The sequence below is a fragment of the Geotrypetes seraphini genome, chromosome 17, assembly GCF_902459505.1.
Source record: "Geotrypetes seraphini chromosome 17, aGeoSer1.1, whole genome shotgun sequence".
NCBI classification, from domain to species: Eukaryota; Metazoa; Chordata; class Amphibia; order Gymnophiona; family Dermophiidae; genus Geotrypetes; species Geotrypetes seraphini.
In genome coordinates this window covers 624,917-647,919 of record NC_047100.1, presented here as the reverse complement: position 1 = coordinate 647,919, position 23,003 = coordinate 624,917, and the positions used below count along the sequence as shown (strand labels likewise).

At 41.3% G+C, this 23,003-nt stretch overlaps 1 protein-coding gene across 4 annotated transcripts in view; it reads left to right on the top strand.

Moving 5' to 3' along the window:
* The window catches only part of SUMF1 (sulfatase modifying factor 1), a 106,645-nt gene that overhangs the window by 2,503 nt on the left and 81,139 nt on the right, over positions 1 to 23,003 (top strand). For all 4 annotated transcript variants that reach the window (XM_033926431.1, XM_033926428.1, XM_033926430.1 and 1 more), the window contains exons 2-3: positions 5,711 to 5,884; positions 13,169 to 13,243. In XM_033926431.1, coding sequence (XP_033782322.1) covers positions 5,711 to 5,884; positions 13,169 to 13,243 — 249 coding nt within the window. The remainder of the gene's footprint in view (positions 1 to 5,710; positions 5,885 to 13,168; positions 13,244 to 23,003) is intronic.

The window sequence follows — 23,003 nt, the reverse complement described above, 5'->3', positions numbered from 1 at the left end:
GTCCTTGCTAATGCTTCTTAGGAGGACTTCTTATCTGTTCTGAAAAGTCCCAAAACAGGAGATCTGACTGCTGGTTTCTGGAGCAAAGTTGAATCTCTCTCTTACTGGCAGAGAAGAAAATGACAGCTTAGAAGTTTGAATTCATATGCACAATGTCTCTCTTAGAAATATTTTCAGGGGTCTTCGCCTACAATATATGCAGGTCTTATGCTTGCGTCTTCTTCTGCCTACATTTTCATGCAGGCCTTATTCCTGATTCTCCCCTGATTCGTCCTCAGCGTCCTATATAGAATCTCATCTGCTAAGCCCACCTAACACCACGATTCTCTAACTGGCATCCATGTCAAAGACACCGGTTAGAGAATCGTGTGGGAGGACGAGTTGCCGCGACTGTAAAACTTATCACAGCAGGGAGATCCCTTGCCACGATAAGCTCAGTGGCCACCTCTGCTTGAAATGTAGGTCAGCATTTTGCTGGCCTGCATTTCAGGCTCCTATCACGGGCTTAGGGAGGCACCTAGGGCCGCCTAAGCTCACCTAAGGCCACTTCCGGGCGAAATCATGCCTAGCCTTAGGCGAGCTTAAGTGACCCTATGCGCCTTCCTAGGTTCACAGAGGCACCTACCATGTAGGCGGCCTACCCAGGATGATTTTTTTTTTTTTTTTTAAACATGCGTCTCGATTGGTGGTTAGATAGCAGTAGGCCACCTTAAATCAGGATGTCGTTTATAGAATATGCCCCTATGTGTCCTGCATTAGTGCCCCCATTATTTTTCTTTTTTTCTTTGCTGCCTAATGCAGTATAGTAACAGGCCCCCAAAATGTAGTATAGAATATTTTTTGGCTGGAAATTGTGTGTGTGTGTGTGTGTAAAGGGAAATATAATAGTGCTGGCGGGGTGGCCAGAATAAACAGATGATTGAAATACTAAACAAATTAGAGAAGACAAATTTGGTTACAAAATAACGATGAGTGATTTGAACTACTACTGTGTAGCCTGAATATTAATATATCAGAGTACAGTGGGAACAACCAAAGTGTAAAGGAACCAAGGAGACCTGGTTCCAGACAGAATCACTTTGACAGCAAAAAAAAATGCTTGATAAAAAGTCTTCCGTAAAACATTATTGATTGCTCAACAAATAAATTCCTTTTTCATTATCCATTAAATGAGATGCAAGGACTTGATCTTGACACGGAGTGATTGTGGGAAATGAAGCACAAAATTTCAAACCGTTCTTTAGATATGTTAAAGGGAAGCAACCGGCTAGGGAGGAGGTGGGACTGCTGGACGATGGAGACAGGAAGGGAGTGGTGAAGGAGGAGAAAGAAATGGCAGAAAGACTTAACATGTTCTTTTCGTCTGTATTCACAAACAAAGACACATCCAACATACCGGAACCTGAGCAATTCTTCAATGGAAATCAAGCAGAAAAATTAATATCCATGGAAGTGAGCCTTGAAGATGTACGAAGGCAGATAGAAAAACTAAAAACTAACAAATCCCCGGGTCCGGACGGAATCCATCCAAGGGTTCTGAAGGAATTAAAGGAGGAGATAGTGGAACTACTTCAGCAAATTTGCAATCTATCCCTGAAAACAGGTGTGATCCCAGAGGACTGGAAGATAGCCAACGTTACGCCCATCTTTAAAAAGGGATCAAAAGGTGACCTGGGAAACTACAGACCGGTGAGTCTGACTTCGGTTCCAGGAAAAATGGTGGAAGCTCTGATAAAATAAAACATCGATGAACATTTTGAAAGAAACGAACTTCTGATAACCAGCCAACATGGTTTCTGCAAGGGGAGATCATGCCTAACGAATTTATTGCACTTCTTCGAAGGAATTAACAAACAGATGGACAAAGGAGACCCCTTAGACATTATATATCTAGATTTCCAAAAAGCCTTTGACAAGGTGCCCCATGAACGCCTACTCCGGAAACTGAAGAACCATGGGGTGGAAGGAGACATACATAGATGGATCAGAAACTGGTTGGCGGGTAGGAAACAGAGGAGACTTAGAGGGGATATGATAGAGATTTACAAGATCAAGAAGGGCATAGAGAGAGTAGAGAGGGACAGATTCTTCAAACTTTTGAATAATAAAAGAACAAGAGGGCATTCAGAAAAGTTGAAAGGGGACAGATTCAAAACGAATGCTAGGAAGTTCTTCTTTACCCAACGTGTGGTGGACACCTGGAATGCGCTTCCAGAGAGCGTAATAGGGCAGAGTACGGTACTGGGGTTCAAGAAAGGATTGGACAATTTCCTGCTGGAAAAGGGGATAGAGTGGTATAGATAGAGGATTAATGCACAGGTCCTGGACCTGTTGGGCCGCCGCGTGAGCGGATTGCTGGGTACGATGGACCTCAGGTCTGACCCAGCAGAGGCATTGCTTATGTTCTTATGATCCTTGATAAAGCGTTGAATATGCGAAACATGTCAGATCCGAGTTTCCCTAATCATAAAAACTAAGATAAGTTATAAGCTTCTAGTACATATGTTTCCAAGTTATTAGGTTTTTATATACCGCCTATCAAGATTATCTAAGCGGTTTTACAATCAGGTACTCAAGTATTTTTCCCTACCTGTCCCGGTGGGCTCACAATCTATCTAGCGTACCTGAGGCTATGAAGGACTGAGCGACTTGCCCAGGGTCACAAGGAGCAGCGCGGGGTTTGAACCCACAACCCCAGGGTGCCGAGGCTGTAGCTTCAACCACTGCGCCACACACTCCTTAGTATTTGACTAATAGCACTTTAAGGCACTTTTAAAGCACTTTGAAACTATTGCACTTTAAATAGTGAAATCCGATTAGGATAAAATAGTGGGCCAGTGAGGAGACAACACTTCAAGCTTATCGCTATCATAAATATTTGAGTGATGAGTGGTGTTTCTGAGGTCTGAAGCTTCAGTAAAATTATGAATCATAGATTTCAACGGACATTTATTACTTGGAATAAGAAATATTTATGAGGACTTGATATGGGCCATGTTTCAGCAAAATTGTCTGTACCAGGAGTCACAGGGGGCGTTTTTGATAGGATGTCTAAGTCTGACTTTGTCAAAGGTAAATGGTGGTGAGGGCTGTTACTCAAAACGTTCGAGGCTGAGAGGTCAAAATGATATGTATAACACGGAAAAAAGACTTCTCAGAATGGAGGTCACAAGTGAAAATTTAAATGAAGTTAAATACTGTAAGTAAATACGCTTTAGAAGTACCGGCATCTCGCCACAAAGTTGTCTTCTCAATCTATGTATCATTTTGTCTACATCACCCAGCGTTTCTTTGGCATTTGAATTTACCACCCCTTCTCTTTGGGTTCCTTGAAAAAGATTCTGAAACATGGCCCATGTCGGGACCTACTAACATATTTCCAAGTTAAGTAGGAATTATTTTGCCACTGAAAAGTTTTGTAGACATTTAAGTACATTACTTTACTCCACCACTCATTTGTCATACACAGTGATGGGACGGTGGATCCGACTATAGGGGCCGAGGCTCTTGGCTGGATTCCACATATCTGATTGTATGCCTAAGCGTATTTACTTACAGTATTTAAACTTCATTTAAATTTTCACTTGTGACCTCCATTCTGAGAAGTCTGACTTTGGACATTTCCAAAAATTGGGTTGGGAAAATGACCATTTTTAAAACCACATCTCTCTTTTTTTTCTTTTTTTTTTTTAAATGTTCTGGCCCTTTGGACATCTATCTTTTTTTGGCCATGTTTTGAAATTCAAAACATCCAAATGCAAAACTTCCAAAATAGGTCCATTTGGATGTGGGAGGGGACAGCATTTTAATGAACTGTCCACACAGAAATGCCAGCAGAACAGTGGGACACCTTAGGGGGTTTATAGGGGTTATATCCATTTAAAAGTCAACAGTGGTGGACTTTGTACAAAGAGGGAGGCAATACTTTGGAGAAAGAAGAATGTCAGAAACAGTATTTGTCTAGTTTTCTCTGGGACACGTTCTAGATAAGGCAAAGGAAGCGGATCAGGAGCACAAATGACCTGCAAGTTATTTTTCAAAAGGAAACACTCTGCAGAAGTTACATTGTGTCTGTTGGGTTTTAAAAAAAAACTGTTTTGAGTAATAAACTAAACTAAAACTAAACTAAACCTTAAGTTTATATACCACATCATCTCCACGGATGTGGAGCTCGGCACGGTTTACAAGAACTTAAAATATAGGAAGAGAAGGATATATTTATATATAAAAGGGTAAGGGGGGATAGAATTACATTTTAGTGAAAAGCCAGGTTTTCAGTTGCTTGCGGAATAATTGGAGGGAGCCCAGGTTCCGCAGCAGGATAGTAAGGTCGTTCCAAAGACCTGTGATTCTGAAGAGAAAGGATTGTCCCAGTAAATAGCGAATACCGTGTAGAGAGGTACATGTATGTTGCGAGTACTATATGTATAGCTGTGGGTGGTAGGAGCCAGTGAAGAAGCCGCTCAGCGCCGAGCAGGAGCACCAAAGCACGCTCCTGCTCACTGCCACTCAGCGCCTGAAGAAACCTGATCTCACGGCAGCCACCACTGACCGGGTTAGTAGCAGGGCAGGAGCGTGGAAAGCTCACTCCTGCCTGAAGCACCTAGGGATCACCAGGGATCGGCAGAAGAGGTACGAGGACAGGGAAGGGAGGGGAGACAGGTTGCAGAGTCTGGGAGAGAAGGAAGGGGACTGGATGCAGAGCCTGACTGGGAGGGAGGGAAGGAAGAGGGCCAGGTGCAGAGCCTGACCAGGAGGGAGGGAGAGAAGGAGGCTGGGTGCAGAACCTGACTGGGAGGGAGGGAAGAAATAGGGCTGGGTGCAGTGCCTGACAGGGGAGGGAGGGAAGAGGGCTGGGTGCAGAGCCTGACCGGGAGGGAGGGAAGAAATAGGGCTGGGTGCAGTGCCTGACAGGGGAGGGAGGGAAGAGGGCTCGGTGCAGAGCCTGACCAGGAAGGAGGGAGGGAAGGAGGCTGGGTGCAGAGCCTGACAGGGCACTTGAATATTAAGCCACCTGAATTATATTCAGGTCAACCATTTTCCTCCTTTTGGGGGGGGAAATGGGGGTCTCGACTTATATTCGAGTATATATGGTAGCAGATTTAAAACAACCAGAGAAAATGTTTCTTCCCACAACATGTGATTAAATTCTGGAATTTGTTGCTGGAGAATAAATCCACTGCTTATTCCTAGGATAAGCAGCATAAAATCAGTTTTACTAATTGGGATTTAGCTAGGTACTTGGGACCTGGGTTGGCCACTATTGGAAACAGGATAGTTGGCTTGATGGACCTTTGGTCTGTCCCAGTGTTGCAATTCTTATGTTTTTATGACTTGGAGATCGATGTGGGGATCAGTATAGAAGACAGATAAATGCTTCAGTGATTTGTGAATCAAGAATAATATTTTGAAAACAATCCTCGTATCAATTAGGTAACCAATGAAATTCTTTTAGAACTGAGGTAAAATGCTGAAATCTCCAACCAGCATCAATATCTGCAAAGCTTTCATTAATAACTTCCAGGTATTGAGATAGCATAAAGAAGAAATTAGTTCATCCAACCCACCCAGGCCTGCCAAGGTGTTTTTCTTGCCTCCTCCATTCATTTCTTGAGTCACAGCTCCTGTGATTGACCATTTGCATTAGTCTGTCTTGTGTGGAAGAGATCTATACATGTCTCTAAAACATCCTTTTTCCTCTTTATCTCAGATGGCCTTTATTTCCACTGGAGTATTTACCATGGGCACAGATGAGCCTGCTATTCCCCAGGATGGAGAAGCACCGTCACGAAGAGTCCATATTCGTCACTTTTACATGGATCGCTACGAAGTCAGCAATACTGAGTTTGAAAAGTTTGTGACTTCCACAGGCTATATCACAGAGGTATTAGAGAAAGCTATATAATATAATACAATACATACTGTGAAGAATTAGTAACTTTGTAAAAATGTGATCCAAAGCAGCATGGTTTTTGCAGAGGTAGCTTGTTTAATGCAATCACTGTTGGCTTGAATGACCAGAAAGCTAGATTGGGGGTGGACACTGGATTTGGGTTATTGAATTCCAGCAACACCTTTGAGGGACTTGTGAGAGAGGGACCTTGGGATGATTGTGTCTGAGGATTTAAAGGCAGCTAAACAGTGTGATAAGGCAATGGCTACAGCCAGAAGGACGCTAGGCTGTATAGAAAGAGGAATAACCAACAGAAGAAGGGAGGCGTTGATGCCCCTGTATAGGTCGTTGGTGAGGCCGCACTTGGAGTATTGTGTTCAGTTTTGGAGGCCGTATCTGGTGAAGCATATAAAAAGACTTGAAGTGGTCCAGAGGAAGGCGACAAAAATGGTAAGGGGTTTGAACAAAAAGAAGTATGAGAAGAGACTGGAAGACCTAAATATGTATACTCCGGAGGAGAGGAGGGATAGGGGAGATAAGATACAGACGTTTAAATACTTCAAAGGTATTAATATAGAACCAAATCTTTTCCAGAGAAGAAAAAATGTTAAACTAGAGGGCATGATTTGAGGCTGCAGGGAAGAAGACTTAGGAGCAATGTAAGGAAATTCTTCTTCACGAAGAGGGTGGTAGATGCCTGGAATGCCCTCCCGAGGGAAGTGGTAGAAAGGAAAACGGTGATGGAATTAAAAAATGCGTGGGATAAAAATAGAGGATCTCTAATTAGAAAACAAAGGATGTAAATTAAAGAACTAAGGCAGACTTGGGTCTCTGTCCCATATGCGGTGATTTGGTGTAGGATGGACTGAGGAGGGCATCAATGGGAATTCCACTAACTTGGAACCTGAGGATGTTACTGGCCAGACTTTATGGTAGATATCCTGCAAACAGGATGATTGGACAGACTGGAGTGAGCTTGGACGGCAACTTCAGCATTTGGAACATAGGACAATACCAGATGGACTTTACAGTTTACGACCCAGAAATATCAGACAAATTAATTTAATTATGTATTTTTAATGGGCAGACTGGATGATTCAGGTCTTTATCTGCCGTCATTTACTATGTTAACCTGGTGACTGGATTTAGAAATAGGCTGACTGATAAAACAGCAGAGAATTGTAGTGAAGGAAGCTCTTCCTGACAAGTGAGGGCATATCAGTGATGTGCCTCAGGGGTTGGTCCTTGGGAGCTTATTACATCCTATATTTGTGAGTAATATTGCAGAAGTATTAGAGAGAGTTTTTTTTCCCCTCAGAAGAACTGCAAGAGGGTGGCTAGCTGAAGGGCAAGGCAGAATAAATAGTGATCTAAGAAATCTCAAGGAGTAATTGTTTAGCATCTGAGTTCCACTTCAAAGATTCTAGTTACTGATCTATTCCCACCAATCTCAATCAAGTAAAAAAAAACCAAAACCCAACCTTTGTAATCACGTTACACAGGATTTGGATTTTACACTTAATTTTGTGTTTTTTTTTCCTAAATGTGAGCTCGAAGAGAGTTAAATTGAACTTACGGTCTAAGTTGTACCTGAGACAGAGGATGATGGTGACTTATTCAAAGTCCTAAGGAGCCTCAGCCAACACTGGAGATTTGTAGCCTCTTAACTACTTGGATGTTTTCTGACTTTTATATCTAATATTTTTTTATATTTAAGACAGCCAAAGATCCAATAAGACCCCTGAGGAAGGCTTATATTATTTTGCTAAAACACGGCCCATGTTGGGTCATCTATATTTTATACATTATTTGTTTTTCATTCTGTGGGTCACTAATGACTGTATGCATCCTTTGTGGATTGTTTTTTAAATTTTTGGGGATGCTTATTAAACTACAAACTGGTACATCCGATCTTCTGTTCCACAATCTTTTGTTGCTTTGTTGCTTCAAACAGACTGGTTACATTGTGGCAGAAGCAGAGCCCATCTTGAAGGGTGAAGAAGGTGGAAAAAGCTTGCTTCCTCTGATCTGTGACTTGCACACTTTATCCAACAAGTTCCATTGCTTGAGCCTAGATGTCAAAAGCTCAGCATTGGACTTGGTGAGATCAAGATCTCTGATCAAGTCACTGAGGTCTTTTTAGTTTGGATAGTATGGGTTACTGAGATGACTTGGAGACATCCACTGCTTATTCCTAGGATAATCAGCATAAAATCTATTTTACTACTAGGGATCTAGCTAGGTACTTGGGACCCGGGTTGGCCACTGATGAAAACAGGATACTGGGCTTGATGGTCCTTCTATCTGTCCCAGTATGGCAATTCTTATGTTCTTATGGTTCAAAAACCAACAAGAGAGAAAACAATTCTAGTCCTTAGTGGAGCTCATGATCTGGTGCAAGAGATAATGAAAAAAAACCAAGAAAAGAACTGCAGACAGAATGTACAAGATGCAGGCTATGTTTGTTCTATCAAAATATAAATGCGGTTAATGTTGCCACCCTTAAAACAAACCTAAGGACCTGACACGGTCCGTGTTTCAGTAAACAAGCCTTCTTCAGGGGTCCTAGCAAATATAAATAAAGATGGCTTAGGATATACATTGATTGTGGACACTTTTACACTTTCTGTCTTCTATTGGGGGACACAGTGTATTTTATTTTTCACATTTTTTACATTTTTTTCATTTTCTATTTTGATTTTCACATTGGTTGTTTTGTGGAGCTTTTGGACTTCCGGGGGATTTTGTGGTTTGATTTTTAAACCCCGGTTTTCAGTTCACTGCTATTTAGGATTGATATATTTTTATAAGTGTTCTCTTATAAGGGTTCTTTCTATTATCTCTTTACATTTTCCCCTTCCGGTACCTCTTTGGTAGCGTTTTTGCACTTGATTTGCACCAGCTTATTTATTATATTATGCAAACGGCATGATGATGTACGGGGCAGGATTTATTTAGATCTCAATCTGTGCTTGTCACTTCAATAAATACTTACCCGGAGCCATTGGTCAACACAAGGGTTCATACAGGCTCGTACTGAATAGTGCCTTTAGCTAGTTCGATTGATTTTCTTGATTTTTTGAATTTCCTTACATATCTTGTTTGTAGGATTTAGCTGGTGGTGCATTCTCTCATACCATTGTTGGTTCAGATTTACTTGGCGGGGATTGTATTTTTACAGTACCAGTTTTTAGTGCTCTTAGGATATACATAGACAGATATGTGAAAACATGAAAAATGGACATGTGGTATAATAATAAACTGACAAAAGAAATAAAAGCAAATGATCATGAATGGCTGATAATCTAAGTAATGTGATGAAGAACACCATGTGGTATGCAAAGGAAAAAAAAATGCATTAAAAAATCCGAATACACCAAGGTGCAGTGAAAGTGTGCATAAAACACTTATGAATAATATGTACAAACAATAATATGTAAAAACAAACAATAATATGTAAAAACAAGTATGAATAATATGAACAAACAATGAAAGTGCATGCGTGCAAAAATGCAAAATAGAAGGTATAAAATAGAAGAAAGTATATGATAAGAAAAAATGTATAAATGGAACCTATCAAGGTTGATAAGGTTTGAATGAAACCGCAACATAAAATGATAGTAAACTAAAATATAAAAATCCATCAGTTGAAACATATTAAGATAAAAGGCTAAAAGCAATACGCTTTATTAAAAAGTTAAAAATGAATATAAATTGATATAAGGAGAAAAATAAGGCTGACATAACTAAAGGGAAAGAGGGGTATTCTGAAGCACAATACCAAAAAAATCCCATATAGTGAAGAATCTGATTACTGCAACGTGTATATATCCTGTAATCAGATTCTTCGCTATATATATACCATCCCATGAAAGGGAAACATAAACCAGTGAATGAGAAACAAAGAAAAAGACTAACCTGATTCCAAAAAGGAGAACAAAACCCAGAGCAATGACTTAGTACTCCATGAACAGGAAAGTAAAATAAATCTGTGATGACAGGGAAAATATGAGAGTGTAGCATGAAAAGCAAGTTAAGTAAAACCGGGCAATGGAGCACTCCCATTGCTAAAATGTTTATGAAATATAAAGAGAAGGCAAAGTCAGAGTGTGGCAAAACATAATATGCTGAATAGTGAACTCCGGCGGTTACAACAGGTACTATTGAGACGATATAAGACATAAGAGGCAAATTGAGATATATTGCAAATTTCCAAGAAAATAGAAACTTACCATAGGTCTGTAACAGTTCTGGGATAATCGCGCACTGACAAACTCAGCAAAAACTTCCACTGAAGCTGCTTTGAACACTTTATAATTTTCCATAGCTCGCTATAGATCCTTTAGCTTGTATGTTATTGATCTTGAAAACTACTGTGTATGTATCCTTGTAACCCATTCTGGGCTCCTGGGGAGGACAGGTTATAAAACTAACTAATGAACTAACTAATTTTATCATATATATTCTGGAGTAAGCTATGATAAAATGTGAACTGTACAACAAATATCTTAGAAAAGCAGTTGCAAAGGTGAAAAAAGTATCTTGGGCATGGATTATTAATGTTTCATTTGGAAACCATTTAGAGTTTTTAGATTTGTGGTCTATAAATTTTATTAAATAAAGATATTATTCAAAAATACAATCCTGAAATCCCAAACCAGATATATTCCACATATTAAAAAACAAGGTGGAGGGAAGGCCAGACAGCTAGCATGGTTAAAATGCAAGGTGAAGGAAGCTATTAGAGCTAAAAGAAAATCCTTTTGAAAATGGAAGAAAGATCCAACTAAAATAATAGAAAGCAACATAAAGAATGGCAAGTCAAATGTAAAGCACCGATAAGGAAGGGCAGAGAGACTTTGAAAAGAAGATTGCGTTAGAGGCAAAAATACATAATCAGTGTTTTTTAGGTATATTAGAAACCAACATCTGGTAAAATAATCAGTTGGACTGCTAGATGACCGAGGTGGTGGTTAATGGAAGTCGCTCGGAGTAGTGGAGTCCCTCAGGGTTCGGTGCTGGGGCCAATCCTGTTCAATATGTTTGTGAGTGACATTGCTGAAGGGTTAGAAGGAAAAGTGTGCCTTTTTGCAGATGATACCAAGATTTGTAACAGAGTAGACACCGAAGAGGGAGTGGAAAATATGAAAAAGGATCTGCAAAAGTTAGAGGAATGGTCTAATGCCTGGCAACTAAAATTCAATGCAAAGAAATGCAGAGTAATGCATTTGGGGATTAATAATAGGAAGGAACTGTATATGCTGGGAGGAGAGAAGCTGATATGCACGGACGGGGAGAGGGACCTTGGGGTGATAGTGTCCAAAGATCTAAAGGCGAAAAAACAGTGTGACAAGGCAGTGACTGCTGCCAGAAGGATGCTGGGCTGTATAAAGAGAGGCGTAGTCAGTAGAATGAAGAAGGTGTTGATGCCCCTGTACAGGTCATTGGTAAGGCCTCACTTGGAATATTGTGTTCAGTTCTGGAGACCGTATCTGGCGAAGGACATAAGAAGACTTGAGGCGGTCCAGAGGAGGGCGACGAAAATGATAGGAGGCTTGCGCCAGAAGACATATGAGGAGAGACTGGAAGCCCTGAATATGTATACCCTAGAGGAAAGGAGAGACAGAGGAGATATGATTCAGACGTTCAAATACTTGAAGGGTATTAACGTAGAACAAAATCTTTTCCAGAGAAAGGAAAATGGTAAAACCAGAGGACATAATTTGAGGTTGAGGGGTGGTAGATTCAGGGGCAATGTTAGGAAATTCTACTTTACAGAGAGGGTAGTGGATGCCTGGAATGCATTCCCGAGAGAGGTGGTGGAGAGGAAAACTGTGACTGAGTTCAAAGAAGCGTGGGATGAATACAGAGGATTTAGAATCAGAAAATAATATTAAATATTGAACTAAGGCCAGTACTGGGCAAACCTGCACGGTCTGTGTCTGTGTATGGCCGTTTGGTGGGGGATGAGCTGGGGAGGGCTTCAGTGGCTGGGGGGCTTCAGTGGCTGGAGTAGGTTTTAGCAGAGATTTCGGCAGTGGGAACCCAAGCACAGTACCGGGTAGAGCTTTGGATTCTTGCCCAGAAATAGCTAAGAAAAAAATTAAAAAATTTAAATTAAATCAGGTTGGGCAGACTGGATGGACCATTCGGGTCTTTATCTGCCGATATGGGGGAGATTCCGGTGCCAGAAATTATATTCATTGCTGATGAGTCAGAGAAAAGGAAACAAATCTTTGTAACCCTGGAAGATGTAATGGGCAATTTTGATAAATTTAAAGAGTAACAAATCACCTGGACTGGATGGTATACATCTCAGAGTACTAAAAGAACTGAAAAATGAACTTGCGGAGCTATTGTTAGTAATATGTAAATATCAAAAATGACAAGAGACAAAGTTTGTCCCCCCACCCTATCTCTGCAAACTTTGACTCCCATCTGCACAAGCCTGAAACACTTATGTTGTAACACCAGAGATATGTTTGCACTATTGGTAAAAAGATCACCATGAGATCCATGTAGCACTCTTGGATATATTTTGTAGAGTGGGGGTAAAGATCTCCTTGAATATCCTTGACAGTTTTTCACTTTAGGTCTATGCATGGGTTTTTTTGCCTTTTAAAATGTATGTTACAACTTACATAATAAGGTTTTTGGCCACAAAAGCTGAAACATTGTTTAGAACACAGGTTCATTGTCTTACTGAAAGAACCAAATAGTCATTTCCTGAACAAGGTTTCTTTTTCTCTTCTGTGGAAGGATAAGCTTGGCAATTCTCTTGCAGTTTTGTTGGTTGTATTTCAGTAATGGTAACACGGGACAGGTCTGCCTTGATAAATCTGTCAGAGCCTCAAGTGTTTCCCTAACTGGATTGCACTATGTTATTGAGAGAATGTGCCAGGTCTGTGACTTTGCCAAGGGAATGGCATGTTGTCCTCTATTTTATTGACTTTAAAAGGTAGTGAACCGTAGAATAATGGGTCAGATTGCTATATGTTAATTTAATTAAGGACAGTATGGTATTTGAATTCATTCAGAACCATTAAAGCAAGTGGATTATGAAGTATCTACTTTGTGAGACCGGAGGACAGCTAATACCTGCCTTCTGTTCCTCTCTTCACTAGCCACTCAGTAGAGACTCTTATCTAGTTGATACTCCCAGGAGAGTGTAAATTTTTCCCCAAAACAGAGTATCGCTGATAGCTTGCTCAGGGAGGGGGGGGCTTTGTCTTTGACCTGTGACTGCAGAGGGATCTAACAAATAACTTGTTACAGGCAGAGCGGTTTGGTGACTCCTTCGTGTTTGAAGGTCTGCTGAGTGAGACGGTCAAGAGGGACATCCATCAGGCAGTAAGTATTGGAGAATGGCACACAGAATAGAGAGCCCCATAGACTCTATTTGTGTCTATAGTTTTCTGTCATTTGTCTCTGCTTATTCTTGGTCTTCTCTGCCTTCAAATTACTTCTCCTTTATTATTCTCGTTTCTCTTTTTGCCATGTGTTTCTCTCCAAGCTATTCCTTACCTGTTTCTCTACTTCCTTTTAGCCCCTTTTTCTCAGTCCTATACAGCTCCTTTCTACTTTTTTCACGCAGATCCAGTCCCTGTCCCCATGACCCAGACTCTCTCTTCCAGCCCTTTACAGCAGCATTCTTTATCAAAGCCAGTAACCCCTTTCAGTTCCCTTCCTTCCTTCACTATACTTTGTCATGCCAATACAGTTATGGAACGTGGTTGTCTTTCTGCTGCTTTTCCCCTTCCCCATTGGTAGCTATAGACAGGATTTCTAGGCTACAGCTGCTGTTTTGTCTGCCTGTAGCCCATTAGTCAGGTACAGGCAGCCAATAGACTACAGGAGGAGAGGGAAGGAGTAGCTGTAATACAGAAGAACTTTTTTTCTCTATACATTTAATAAAGTACAGCAGTCTTCACACGCTGCTTCGGGGCCTTCTACTGCCCTGATTTGCTCTGCCGCATCTCTATATATATCTATACCCAGTCAAAGAAATCTTAATACCCAATAATATATATATTGCAATTTATAACAACATATTCCAGCAAGGAAGCACAAGAAATAGAAGCAAAGAGCTTTTGATATTCTCAAAGCATGCTTCAATCTGATCTGGGCAGGAGAGTGAAAGAATGCAAAATATGCCATTGAAAAAGTATTTCCCTTCTATTACATAGGGCATTCTTTTTGCAGTTTCTTGTTTAGCTTGTTAAAACCTTAAATGTTTGATGTTACAATGATAATCCCTCCTTGGAACTTTCCCAAGCTCTCTTCTTTTTAGAGAGGGTCTGAAGCAAAGGCACCAACGTGTGGCTGTGTCTTTACCCTGACCTGCTCCTCTGAAGACTGGGGGGCTGTAAGTGGGGCCTCTCGAGCTGACAGCATTTATAGTCAACCTCTTGCTTGAGCATCACATCGTATCGATGGAGTATGTTCTCTCTAGGGAAAGCTGCATGATGTGTCAAGTTTTTGAGAGCTGTGGGGATGGAATAAAGCTCTGTAACTGCAGGTGATTTTATTGTCGCTTTCTTGCTGAACTTTGCCATTCAGAAATAAGTGCTGTTCTATTTTTACCAGCTAAATCTGCTGCTAGTGCTTGGAACGCATGTGCAGAACCCAAATCCCTGGAATCTGTTTATTTTTAGAAAAGTAATTAAGCTACTGTGTGAAAGATTTGCCAGTGTGCAGAATAATGTGGAGGAGGTAACCTCTTAACTAAATATCCTTGTGGCTAATTAGATTTGGAGCAGTTAAAAACTCAGAAACTCCTAAAAGTGGCTGTGAAAGAAGGGCATTGACATTTTGGCTACAAAACTGGTTTGCACTTTGAGAGTGCTAAAGATGTTAAGGGTTTATGATTTTGGATTTCTTTTCCTTGTGTTTTCCAAATCTGAGTCCACAAGTTTCTTTCTTTGTCCAAGCAGTCATACAATCCAGATCACATGTGTCAAACACAAGGCCCGCGGGCCGAATCCAAGCCACCTGGCCGTTTTATGTGGCCCGCGGCAGTGCTCCTGAAACTTCCCCTTCTCAGGGCCCAGCATGTCTACCCTTCCATGCCGCTCCAATGTTGCCGTCATGCTGAAAAATCTGCTGGCCTCGACAGTGATTCAGCAACGTTGTCCGTGGCTCCCCTTCCTGCTTTCCATCCGCCGTGGTCCACCCGGGTCATTGGAGACAGCCCACAGCAGATGGACCCTTAAGTATCTTAATAAAAAATGTGGCCCGTGTTTTAGATTTCGGCCCCTTAGGTGATTGAGTTTGACACCCCTGATCTAGATTATACCTGATGCTGAAGTGACTTGTCCAAGATCACAATACTTTGCTCCCCTGCTGCTCAGCCACTCCTCCACTCCATGCTGGCTTCTAATTTACACAAGACCTACAGTGCTCAATAAAAGCATGGCGGTACTACCTGGGTAGTTCCTGTTTAAAAGTTGACTGATTGGACCCATGCACTTTCTTCCCAAACGGACAGAGCTACTGAAGTCATTGTGGTACTAGTGAGTGAGAGGATTTTGAAGGTGGCACAGCTGGATACAAGCAAGGTTCAGTACTTGCTGTCATATCGCCAGATGCTCAGAGCTGTAGGCATGTCTCAAATATTAAATCTTCTTCCAGTTAAGAGCTATCTCGCAGTAAAGGAATACAGTTGTCAAAAGGGATCATGCCCCGTCTATTACATCTAATCTTGATCTTTACAGTGACCTAAGAGACTGCAAGCTAGCCCATGTTTCTGCTTACAGATTCAATAAATAACTTCTGGTCTGCAATACATTCTTCACTGCCTAGGGGTATCGTTTTTAACGGCTATACAGTCCTTCATTTTCAGTTGATGAAACATCTCATTTCTCCATGCTGTTACATGCTGCCTCCAACAGATTAATATACATTTGTGAGCCAAAATAAATACTTTCTACACCTTTTCTAATCCCTAATGCCATAAAGTTTGAAAACATCTGAATGTCCACTTGCAGAGGAATTCTCCAGGTATATTACTATATGCTTCCAAAAATTCTGGATTCTATTGCATTGCCAAAACATATGTACCGATGTTGGCAGGAGAAAAAAGACACTCGGCCATGACCTGAAAGTTTAGCCAAGAAAGCTCAATGAGGTGATTAAAATCTTACATCACTGCTCCTTTTCATTTTTTAAAAACTGGTTGCTTATAAGGACCTATTCATCCCCTCTATATTGGTGCCATGAAACTTACAAGTTATTCCACATACTCATCCCTAAGTTCAACACATTTGGCACATCATATTTGAAGTTTCTGTAACCCTTCCAAAAATACTCTGGTCACTAAAATACTGCTCTGCTGCTACAATTATCTCTGAATCGCTCAAAAATTGTCACCCTTTCAAGCTCTTTTTAAGGTTTGGAAACAGAAAACAGTTGGATGGAGCAAGATCTGGTGAGTAGGGTGGATGGTCCATCATTTTGCCAGCTTGTGATCAGGTGCATTGGCTTGCAAAAAGAGTTTTGTTTAAGTTTGCTTGTATTTGTTATAAATCAATCTTTGGCTTGTACCCTGGCTACCTTCTTTCCCATTTTTCTTTGAACCACTCAAATAGGTCCACACGTAGAGTTTGTTTATATTTCCTTCTGTTCAATTCTGTTGTTATAAAACAGGGATCTCAAAGTCCCTCCTTGAGGGCCGCAATCCAGTTGGGTTTTCAGGATTTCTTCAATGGATATGCATGAGATTCATTGGGGAAATCCTGAAAACCCGACTGGATTCCGGCCCTCAAGGAGGGACTTTGACACCCCTGGTATAAAAGGTTTCTTTAGAGAACTCTCTCTCTTCAGGCTGCTAAACTGAATGGTTGGTTTGGAAAAATTATGCTAGGAACCTCTTCCTATCTTGATTTTAGAAAATTATTGAAGACCCAATTATTTGATAAATTTGTATCCTAATTTTATTCTGTCGTCTTTTTAAAATTTTATGCATTTCTTATGTTTTATTATCTGATGTAGTTCCATTTTAATTGTATTCTTCACTGTATGATCAGTTTTTATTTGTTGTGAACCGCCTAGAACCATTCTTGGTTAGGCGGTATATAAAAAATAAAATTATTATTATTATTATAACAATTGCCATACTGGGACAGACCGAAGGTCCATCAAGCCCAGTATTCTGTTTCCAACAGTGGCCAACCCAGGTCCCAAGTAGTAAAACAGATTTTATGCTGCTTATCCTAAGAATAAGCAATGGATCTCCCCAAGCCATCTCATTAATGGCCTATGAACTTCTCTTTTAGGAAATTATCCAAGCCTTTTATAAACCCTGCTAAGCTATCTGGTTTCACCACATTCTCCGGCATCAAATTCCAGAGTTCAATTATATGTTGTGTGAAGAAATATTTTCTGTGGTTTTAAATCTACTACTTAGTAACTTCATCGCATTCCCCCTAGTCCTAGATTTTTTGGAAAGAGTAAACAAGCGATTCACATCTATCCTTTCCATTCAACTCAGTATTTTATAGACCTCTATAATATCACTCCTGAGATGTCTCTTTTCCAAGCTGAAGAGCCCTAGCTGCTTTAGCCTTTCATCATAGGGAAGTCATCTTATCTCTTTTATCATTTTTGTCGTCCTTCTCTGTACTTTTTCTAATTCTATTTAATTATTTATTTATCAAATTTTTACATGTTATAAATCAAGTATCCACTTGTACAGAAAGTTGAAGAAAAGCAGGAAAATAATACTCAAAAGTAAAATACATGGTAATCAAGTAAAATAAAATAAAATTTTTAGCTTAAATTCAGCTCAAGTCCTCAAAATTAGATCCAAGAAGGATAAGGCGGACTTAGTAACAAATACTAACAACTATCAATTCAAATATTAGGAAAACAAGATCCCTTGGCTGAGGAAGGATATCATTATTCAAATGCACTTCACTTTGATTTTGATTTTCCTTCATCCAGCCGAGTTCCTACCAAAAAGGCTGTCAACTGGAATGGTTCAAAGAATACATATTTCTTCATATGGTATTGTATTACACATTTACAAGGGTGTCGAAGAAAAAAAGGTCCACCAAGAGATATAACTCCTGGTTTCAACAAAAGAAACTCTCGTCTTCTTCTCTGGGTTTCCCGTGCCAAGTCTGGAAACATTAATATTTTTTGTCCAAGAAATTCTTTCATTTTGTTTCTAAAGAACAATCTAAGCAACCAGTTTTTATCTGGGGCAAGAGCCACAGTAAGAAGCAATGTTGCCGGAGATGCAAGCTCTCTATCCGAAAGTTCCAAAATTGCTGAAACATTAATTGGTTGATTATTCTCCTGTTGTTTAGATGGTGATTTAATAGGTTTCGTTGGTAGGTAATATACTTGAGTAAGTGGTGGTAATGTATCCTCTGGAATACCCAAAATCTCCAACATATAACATTTCAACATATCCCTGGGCGTCACCGAGGGTATCTTAGGAAAGTTAATCAGTCGGAGATTATTATTACGCGAAAAATTCTCCAAAGTTTCCAATTTTCTACGCATATTAGTATTATCTTTTATTATTGCTTCATTAAGCTGTTTTGATGCTTTTAATTCCTGTTGTATATTCTCAATAGAATTCTTAGATTCACCAATTTCAACTTTTATATTTTTTATCTCAGTTTCTTGAAGAGTAATTTTATTTTCCAGCTGCAAAAGCTGGGGCTTGACAGACTTGGCTAGGTCAGCCATCAAATCCCAAATTGAATCCAGTGTTACTTCTCTGGGTTTTTCAATAACATATGAAGAATTAAAAGTTTTCAGCTGTTCCTGGTAATCCTTCTGCTGGCCTGAAGTAGTCCCTGATGTTTCCAATTCCTCAATATTCTTTGAACTCACCTGAAAACTCAGGGAGTCCATCTCCACGCTCCCCTCACTGTTCTCCCTGGCCTCCGAGGGTAGATGCCTGCCTTCTACCGGCAGCTCCTCCTCTCATGGGGAGCTGGTAACCTGAGGAGGTGGGGGAGGTGCCCTAGCGTCGGGGCTCAGCGTAGTCTCCAGCCCCAAGGAGATCGCCTCATTCCCGCCCCTCTGAGGCATCTCCAGCGGGGGCACCGACGCTGCCGGGACATCCTGCATCTGACGCAGGAGTTCTTCTATGTTGCCGAATGAGGGGACCGCCGAACGCCGCGAGGCTCCAGCGGCGCTGCGGCCTCTCCTCTTCGGCATTCTGAGTAAGTAACTCTTTCCAAAGAAAAGTTTTCAGAAAATCTCCGGCGTGCTGCTCAGCGTCCGGGACCGTCGGCCATCTTGGATCCTTAGCCTACTTTTTCTAATTCCACTATATCTTTTTTGAGATATAGTGACCAGGATTGTACACAATATTCGAGGTGCAGCTGTACCATAGAGTGATACAAGGGCATTATAACATTTTCATCTGTTTTCCATTCCTTTCCTGATAATTCCTAGCCGCTGCTGCACATTTAGCTGAGGGTTTCTATGTATCCTCAGCGATGACATCTAGATCCTTTTCCTGGGCAGTGACCACCAAAACCTGCTGTTCTTTCACTATAATAACTCCAAAATCTAACCCTTCCTCTCTGAACAGACTACCAAAACCCTTATCAACCTTCGCCTTGACTACTGCAACATGCTTCTCACTGGTCTCCTGTTTAACCACCTCTGTCTACTTCACGATTTATATTCTGCCAGAGTCACTATGCTCACATCACCCCCCCCCCCTCATCAAAAACACTTCATTGGCTTCCTATTCCTCTTCACATACAGTTCAAACTCAGGTGCACTCCCTCTAGCTCCTCAAAATCTCTCCTCCCTTATCTCTTCCTGTACTTGTCTCCGGGAACTCCGTCCATTTAGCAAGTCTTTCTGTGCCCTTCTTCACTAACTCCAGACTATGTTCCTTTTCTCTTGTTGCACCAGACACTTGGAACAGCCTGCCTGAGTTAGACTAAAAGCCCACCTTTTCAAAGTTGTTTTTAATTCATAAAGAATCCACTGTAACCTCCTTGTGACCCTGGGCAGATCACTTAGTTTTCCATTGCTCCTGGTACAAAAACGAGATTGTGAGCCCATTATGGACAGAGTTGGTACCTGCATATAATAGCGCTAGTAATGAGCTGTATGGGGAGGCGGGAGCAATAGCTACAGAGTTAGTGCCTTAGCAATCTTCAGTCCTGCTTTTCCCTGCAGCCTATTGGCTGGCTAAGTTTCCTTACGACTGACCAATGGGCTGCATTTATTTTTGTATCACTTTCCATGCCTCCCCCAGCTTGCATTAAGTACAGCTTGTTCTCCCTTTTACATTCCATATCTCTTCCCTCAACTTCTCACAGAGACATTATCTTAGCAGGAACCTTATCAAGCTTTAGTCCTGTTTTTCCCTGTAGCCTATTGGCTGGCTAAGCTTCCTTAGCAATGTCTGACCAATGAGCTACAGGGGAGACGGGAATATTGGAAAAATCCCCCCAATGAATTTTGCTGAACTCCAGACCTAGCTAAATCATAGTAACATAGTAAATGACGGTAGATAAAGTGGAGTTCCCATTGGTGCTCACCCCAGCCCATCCTACACTGAATCACTTTCTCTCACCCGAAAACCCTAGGTTCACCCCATTTCATGAAAATCCTTAGTGCTGTTTTCCAGAGAAAATTTACCTGCTTACAATATATACATCTTCCCAACTTCTCTGACTCACTTATATATCAAATTCGTCCAAATTCATCCAGTCCTTAAACACTCTAAGAACAGCTATCTGGGAGTTCAGATTCCACCATTTCATTCAAAATGGAAAAGATTTCTGGATGACATCTTTGGTGTGTGGTCGTCCACTATGGATGAGTTATTGCGGTTTGTGGAGTGGTTGAACCAATTGGATAGGACTATACAGTTCACTGCGACCATTCATCAGCGTGAAATCACATTCTTGGATCTGAAAATTACTAAATTGAGAGGGAAATTGATAACCTCCATTTATCGTAAAGATACAGATCGAAATAGTATACTACGATTCCACACCTTCTACCCGAAGGGATTGAAACAAAGTCTCCCAATCAGCCAATTTTTACGGCTGCGAAGACTATGCCACTCTTTGGAGGAGTTCAGGCTCCAGGCAAGGGAGATGAAGCATCGATTTTACCAACGAGAGTATCCCTATGAGGTAGTTCAGAAAGCCTACAAGAGGGCTAAATATGCCCAAAGAGAACTGTTATTGCAATCTAAGCCAAGTGAGAATAGTACTATTACAGAAACAGTGGCATTTGTTCAAAATTATTCCACCCATGCCCAGGAAATTGCCCGTATTGTCCTTAATCACTGGCACATTGTCCAACTTGCTATCCCCACTTTAAATGAAAATCCTATGTAAAAACATAAGAACATAAGCATCGCCTCTGTTGAGTCAGACCACAGGCCCATCATGCCCAGCAGTCCGCTCCCGCGGTGGCCCCCAGGTCAATGACCTGTAAGTTATCTATTACTCTAAAGCATTTTGTACTGTATAGTACCCCTCTATCTGTATCCTTCAATCCCATTTTCCCTCAGGAACTTGTCCAGTCCCATTTTGAAACCCAAAATCGTATTCTGTTCTACTACCTCCTCTGGAAGTGCATTCCAGGTGTCCACCACCCTCTGAGTGAAGAAGAATTTCCTGGCATTTGTTCTGAATCTGTCTCACTTTAATTTTCCCGAGTGCCCTCTAGTTTTTGTCGCCCTGGCCAGTCTGAAGAATCTGTCCCTCTCTACCTTCTCTATACTCTTCATGACCTTGTAAGTTTCTATCATATCCCTCTAAGTCTCCGCTTTTCTAGGGAGAAGAGCCCCAGCTTCTCCAATCTCTCAGCATACGAAAGGTTCTCCATGCCCTTTATCATTTTTGTTGCTCTTCTCTGGACCCTCTCAAGTACCGCCATATCCTTCTTAAGGTACAGTGACCAGTATTGAATGCAGTACTCCAGATGTGGTCTCACCATCGCCCTATACAGCGGGAGGATAACTTCCTTGCTTCTGGTAGCGATACCTTTTTTGATAATGCCCAACATTCTGTTCGCCTTTTTCAAGGCCGCGGCGCATTGTGCCGCCGGTATCATTGTTCTATCCACCATAACCCCCAGGTCCCTTTCTAGAGTGCCTTTTCCCAATACTATCCCCCCCATTGTGTAATTGTACATCAGGTTTCCTTTTCCCATGTGCATGACTTTACATTTCTCCACATTGAAGCTCATCTGCCATTTATTTGCCCACTCACTCAGTTTGTTCAGGTCCCTTTCAAGTTCTCTACATTCCTCGACAGTTCTAACCTTACTGGAGAGTTTTGTGTTGTTCGCAAATTTTATAATTTCGCACTTCGTCTCTGTTTCCAGGTCATTGATAAATATATTGAACAGTAGCAGTCCCAGTATTGACCCCCTGTAGGACCCCACTCGTAACCCCTTTCCAGTCAGAATAGTGACCTTTCACTCCTACTCTCTGTTTCCTATTCGCCAGCCAGTTTCTGATCCATCTGTGTATGTCCCCTTCCACTCCGTGGTTCCACAGTTTCCTTAGTAGGCACTCATGAGGCACCTTGTCGAAGGCTTTCTGGAAATCCATGTACACTACGTCTATGGGGTCGCCTTTGTCCAGTTGTTCGCTTATCCCCTCAAAGAAGTGCAGTAGGTTCATTTGGTATGATCTACCATTACAGAAACCGTGCTGGCTAGTTCTCATCAGCTTATTTTTTTCTATATGCTCATTGATACTGTCCGACGGGGTAAAAATATAGGGGAATGTGTGGGGCATTACATCTTTAGGGATATAGAAGCTCGGATCACGGGGGGGGGATCATGTATCCTGTGGGCAATGCTAGTGGTGTCCATTTGTGATGGCGGGGGAAAGCTGGACCCATCCTACATCGGGTAATATATATTCAGCTAGGTATCACACGAATTGTAATTCAGATCATGTGATATACCTTATTCAATGCCCCTGTCCTCAACTATATATCGGCCGTACTACTCGAGCGATTAAAGTAAGACTAACGGAACATAAATCTAGAGTGAATACGGGTAGCGAAGTATCTCCTCTGGTTCGCCATTGGAGGGTATGTAATCATAAGCTTACGGATCTAAAATGGAGAGTTTTGGATAGGATTACTGTTGGGTGGGAGGG